Genomic DNA, 6224 nt, shown 5'->3' with positions numbered 1-6224 from the left:
CTGCAGAGGAAGAGGATATAAAGCCAGAAGAATCAACCCAAATGAGATTAGAGAAATCTGTCAAATGTAGGAAACTACAAAGTTTTGTAGGAAAGCACCACTTGAATAAAGTGGTATGAGCAATACATTCAGTTAAGGACAATGCAATGTCACATTTCTGCAAAATCCTCAAAGGAGACAAAAGTGAATGTCACTGGACAGGTTCCTTATTAAAGTTGCACAAAAAAAATGAATGATTTCATTGAGTCAAAAGATAGCAATGATTGAGTTAGTGAGGGTGAATGTTGTCTTACAAAATAACCCTCCCCTCTCATCTCCCTCACACCAGCCACAAAGGTTTTCAAAGGTAAGTTCATGTTAATTTATTTATATGAGTATTGCTTGGTTATAAAACAATCATCTGAATTTCCATTAATTTTTATAGAAAAGTTCACTCTGCTATACTAGTGCCTGGGATTATAAGCATGTTTCCAGAATGAATTATATTCACAAAGCAAGGTTTTACTGTATTTCTAAATTCTACATGATGAAGGAAATAAAACACCAATAATTCAAATAATTAGTGGGGAATTAATATGTAATTACACATCAAAGAATTCAATTGCATGTATTAGTGTCAAGAAAATGGATAACTTTGAACTTCTGTCAAAAGACATTTGAAAACAAAATGGTATTTTCTTCTTTAAATGAGTGTAGCTTATACACCTCTTAAAGAAATTACAACAGAAAAAATGACATAAAAGGCACATGTAGGCCAATTAATACTGGCCCTAACTAATCCCAAAGAAATCCTTTCCTCAAATTCTTAGAAAGCAATAGAAAGAAAACTATTGTAGGAACTAAACCAAAACTTCTATAATTTTTCTCTCTTACTAATTATGAACTGAAATTACCTAGCATAATGAAACTTTGATTAAATCCAACTATCTGCCAATTTCACTCTTACCCCAAGAAGTTCAATGTGGCTATGAAAATATTCAAAAGCAATGCCCTTCTCCACTATAATGCGTATCAACAAATCAGCTGGGTGCTCACTGCTTCCTGGCAATATTACCACTCTCCAGTTAACTCTCCTCATCTAGATAGCTACTGCACACTTTCTCCTCTGTTCTCTAACACTGATACTATCTACTTCATCACCATTGGCTGCTGACCTTGCTTCCTACTCTATGAAGTAAGTCATCAGGAGGGAACTTCCAACCATCCTCCTTCTACTCACCTACTTGCATTTGTATCTAAACACTCTGCCTTCCTTCCAATTATGAATAAATGGTCTAAGTTCCTGCGAAACCTCAGAAAACCTATATCATTTCTTTCTCATTTGATAGAAAAAATTACTCCAGTGCTAGCCTCACTCACACTTGGGTCTCTATCTATTTATCTCTCAATGTCTCTCAAAAATAGTTCCTTCTATAATGAACCATTCTCATACTGATAGAAAAAGTCATTTATATGCTTAAAAAATTTTTAACCCCATACCCCTATTTAAATAGAGCACCACTCTCTCTTCCCTTTTACGACAGATGATCTCAAAACAGGCTCTTCACTCTCCTCTCCTCATTTTTTCTTGAGCCCACTTAAAACAAACTTTTACCCCAATGTATCACCAAAACCATTCTAAACAAGGTGACCAAATACCTCCATGTAGTACAACGCAATAATTATTTCTTACAATTCATCTCATACAAAATATGTCAGCATAAAGTTTATACAGTTGATCATACTTCTTCAAATATTTTCTTCTCATTGTTTCCAGGACACCGACTTCCTTAACTCCATCCTGTCACTAATTATGCTTTCTCTGTTGCTTCTGTTAACTATTCGTCCTTATCTGGGAACAAGAGCTCACTCCTGGGATCTCCTGTCTTTTCTATCTATGCTCTCCTCCCTAATAATCTCACCAAAATTTGGTTTTAATTACCATTTATTCATTGATTTCTCCCTCTAGTTTAGAGCACTTCTTGAACTTTGTCCAGTATCTTTAATTCTTAGATGACATGTAAACTTGAATAAGAAACAGGCACTTTAACACATCAAAAAACAAATAAATAAGTCCTTGATCTTAAACAACAATTAGCTGATATTATAAATATTCTCCAATATCCAGTTATCCTCTCTCAGGCACAGAAATTATACCTGGTAAGAATACATGACTAGGGCTGGGGATATAGTTCATCGACATAAGTGCCTGCTTGGCAAGTGGGAGATTGTAAGTTTGATCCCCAGTACAAAAACAAACAAACAAACAAAAATAGAACATGTGATTTGCTCTAGTCAATTTATTTATTTAAATTTTTATTTTCATTACTACATGTTTGCAGTACACAATGATTACATTCATCATGGGAACTTAGTGCAAGTACAAAACATATCTTAATTCTTTTTACAACCCCTTCCTCTCTCTGCCCTTCCAGTTTAATATAAACGGAAGTTTCATGTATCAATGCCAACCGAGACAGTCAAATGTCCACTTAACATTTTCTGATCTCTCTCTCTCCATTGTGGCAACTTACAATGCTCTGTATTCCACCCAGATGGTGAGACTACAAGATGGTGGAGCCTGCAGTCAATCAGCCTTCATTAAGATGGCAAAAGACCTTCCCACTGACTCATATGGGCCAGACGAGCAGGGATACATGCACACATTTAGCCACTAAGATACTGGAGTTCTTAGTGATCACCTCCAACATCCCCGGGTCCATACCCACCCCCCAAACCTGCTGCCACACAGTCCTCTCTTCTCTATATCAGCAACCCCATCCTTTCAGGCACTCAGGAAAAACCCTGGCCCCTCCTGTTCTCTCAGACAGCATAGCTAATTCATCAGCATGTCTTCTGCCTTCAAAATACACCCCGAAGCCAATCACCTTTTACTGCTTTCACTGCCATCCTATATTTCAAAAGACACTGGTAAGATAAAAAGGCAAACAATAGATTGGAGAAAAGTACTTACAACACATACATCCGATGAAAGTGTTACCAAAGAGGACAGATAAGAGTAAATAAGCCCATTTAAAGATACTATCATTATTTAGTCACTTGGAGATGTAAATTAAACTAAAACCACAATGAGATAGTACTACATACATAGTGGAATGACAAAAATTAAAAAGATTGACAATGACAAGTGTTACCCAGGATGTAGAGCATCGAAACTCTTATTCACAACTGTCTAGAATGTAAAATGCTACAGCCACTTTGGAAATTACTTTGAATATTTCTTAAAAGTTAAATATAGACCTGTGATAAGTAAAGAATGCTTTTATAATAGAAATCTTCCAATTCAAAAGCTATTTATAATTGCCAAAGATTTAGCTCAGCAGCACATCCTGCCTGACAATCATGAGGTTCTGAGTTCAATTCCTGTTACAAAAAAAAAAAAGGTATTTATAGATTAAAGCTACCTAGAGATACCTTAGTCAACAGATACCAAAACATACATTTCCCAAATGATCCAGCCATTTCCCCTATAAGTATTCTCAAGAGCAAAGACAGTATATGTCTACTAATTTGTACGTAAGTATTTATAGTTAAACTCTACAATATTCTTAAAAGACTATCAATAGTTGAATGGATAAATAATTTGTAGGTATCCATACAAAATACTACTTTTCAGCAATAAAAAGGTCTGAGCTACTGATTAAGGCACAGACAAATTTCAAAAGAATTGTGCTGAGTAAATGAAGGCAGAAAAAAAAAAGCACAAAACATCACACAAAGTATGTCTATTACAAAAAGCTCTGAAAATACAAACTAATCTATATTGACAGAAATTAGAGGCATGGTTATCAGAGAAAGATGGGCACTGAGAGGGGCAGGAGGAATCTCAAAAGGACACGGAAAACGTTTTGAATATGTCTTCTAGGCTGCGTACAGGGTACACACCTACAGTGCCACCTGCATGGGAGTCTAAGGCAGGAGGGTCAGCTAAGCTCAGGAGCTAGAGACCAGCCTGCACAACATGTAAAACCCTATCTCAAAACACAAAGCAGAACAGAAGATGAACAGATGGCCCAAAACTCATGTGCTGGAAACTGAATTTCTAAGGTGACAGCAGTGGGAGGTGGAGCCTAAAGGGAGGTGTTTAGGTCACCAGGGTTCCACTATCAAAAATGGACTAATGTCAATTACTGAAGGGCTTGAGGCTGCAAGATCAACCTCTCCCTCTCTCCCAGATTCTAGTTTTCTCCCTGCCTCCGCTACTGGGTGATGTCGCCAGAAGAACCTCCCCAGATGCAGGCCCCTGACACTGTAAGAAATCATCCCTGCTCCCTATAAATCACCCAGTTTCAGTTCTGTTAGAATAAGGCAAAATGGGGTATAAAACAATAAATCTTTGAAATGTCTGCAATTTACTGCATGTATGGGATTATTTCAACAGGATTTGCTTTAGAAAAGACTGTAACAGATGATACCCAGTTTCGAAAAGAATAACATGGATGAAAGTTAAAATAGATACATAGCAGCATCCTAGGACAGAATTGAAATGGGGAGCCATTGTGTCTTCCTTCAGAGCATTCTTTTCTGTATGAAAGAAACAAGGGGGGAAAGGTGGACTATCCATCCTATTACTAAGAAAAGTTCCTCAAAACAAAGTCACATCACTTTTCAACCAAAGAAGAACCATCAATAAACACCATAGCTTCTGAAATGCACAATTGCTTCTTCAATATATAATCACTCTTTTGCTGGGGGCCCCTAGTAGTTGGATAATTTCTTTGGGGATTTAGAAACCTGGCCCAACTTTTCCTTTATGTCATCTAACTTTCAGAATGTTTACAACCAATTTTAGCTCATTATGAATTTTTTCAGGAACTAAGAAATGACCACAGTGAACGTCCTCTGCCTGTGAGTCTTGTACGAAGTTTCTTTCATTGGTTCCTCTGTCCTTTGTCTCCCAACTGCCCACCGGGGTGGCAAAATCATCCTCTCTACTTCATTCATCCTCCCTGCTTTTCTTTCTGAAATCCTAAATTCTACTCATCATTGTCAATTTTAGTATCAGCCTAATAAGTGAATACAGTCTCTTCTTTCATAAGCTGCTGCAGTTATGAATTCTCTGTGTACAATCCCTTAAGTCTAAAACACAGTTTTGAACAAAGCAAAAGCACAGCAAGCTTTTATGTTTAAATCAAGTCAGCTCCCAAGACTCACCTCATTTCCACCAACTGCCTTGGTTAAAATCACTGCAGAAGACACAGGGGGAGGCATGCAACCTACTGTCTGCAAACTGAAAAATAAAAGAAAATCCAACTGTAAATATTGTTCCCCAATTATAAATAGCTTCCACTACATTCATTCTAAAACAGCAGAACTGAACACATAAAAATAGGAACGTGTTTATTGATGTACATTCCCTGTTGAGTTTAGACAATTTTATGTGAAGCAACATGGCTTAAAATACGTGGCAGATGCAGAGGCTTTCCGCTCTCATTCCATTCCTCAGGCTGGGATGAATTTATTTTTAGCTAAATTATTGTGTGTGCAGTCCTTGAAAGATAAACAAAAATAGTACATCATTTAGTATGTATATTTCATCTTAAGTTATTTTCAGGTAAAATAAAATTTCTCCTGATACTTTCTGTCAAAAGCCTTCTTGGCAAAAATAAAGTTCTAATCACACCGAAACCTCAAGAACATTTAATAAAGTATAAGCTTACATTTTTCAATTTCTTTCTATAAAACAACTCTCAAATATGCATCTCATAAAAGACATTTTCATGTTGTAACGTCATCATAGAAATACAAAGGACATAACCATACACTTATTCTGATTTTTGTAGTAAATTCTATGTAGTATCTATTTAAAATCTGGTTTATAATAAATAATGTTTATATTACCAAGATCATGAAACTACTCTTTTAGTATATGATACAAAATAAACTGCCTGATAAGCAAAGGAAAATGAGTAGCAAATATGAATACTAAAACTTAAAAAAATATTACTGAGAAATTGTATAGAACATCCTTTTGGGGAGAGCAAACAGCTAGGCGAGGTGGAAAGTTCATATACAAAATAAAAGAGCATTTGATGTCAACAGATTCTGAGTGGGTATCATTGCAGATCATTTTTACTTATTCTTATAAGAATGTTTTTGTTTAAACTGTTAAAAATTATATTGCCTCTCAAATAAAAATAAAAACAAAAATATCTTCATTTCAATTAAAATATAACAAAAGTCTCTACAACTTCTACCTTACTCAATTCAACATGACCTTTTGT

General features: G+C 35.8%; 1 protein-coding gene across 8 annotated transcripts in view; it reads right to left on the bottom strand.

Annotated features, from left to right (window-relative positions):
* Slc10a7 (solute carrier family 10 member 7) overlaps nucleotides 1–6224 on the bottom strand; it is a 241857-nt gene that overhangs the window by 210324 nt on the left and 25309 nt on the right. For all 8 annotated transcript variants that reach the window (XR_010051476.1, XM_063260811.1, XM_063260810.1 and 5 more), the window contains one exon: nucleotides 5155–5230. Coding sequence is in view for 7 of the 8 variants with exons in the window: in XM_013160396.3 (XP_013015850.1) it covers nucleotides 5155–5230 (76 nt within the window). In the remaining variant the exon portion in view is untranslated. The remainder of the gene's footprint in view (nucleotides 1–5154; nucleotides 5231–6224) is intronic.

This window comes from Cavia porcellus, unplaced genomic scaffold (genome assembly GCF_034190915.1).
Source record: "Cavia porcellus strain 051 isolate PalLab524CR breed Dunkin Hartley unplaced genomic scaffold, mCavPor4.1 scaffold_14, whole genome shotgun sequence".
In the NCBI taxonomy this organism is placed as follows: domain Eukaryota; kingdom Metazoa; phylum Chordata; class Mammalia; order Rodentia; family Caviidae; genus Cavia; species Cavia porcellus.
Note: the sequence above shows the minus strand (reverse complement) of the source record. Positions and strands in the feature narration are given on the sequence as shown.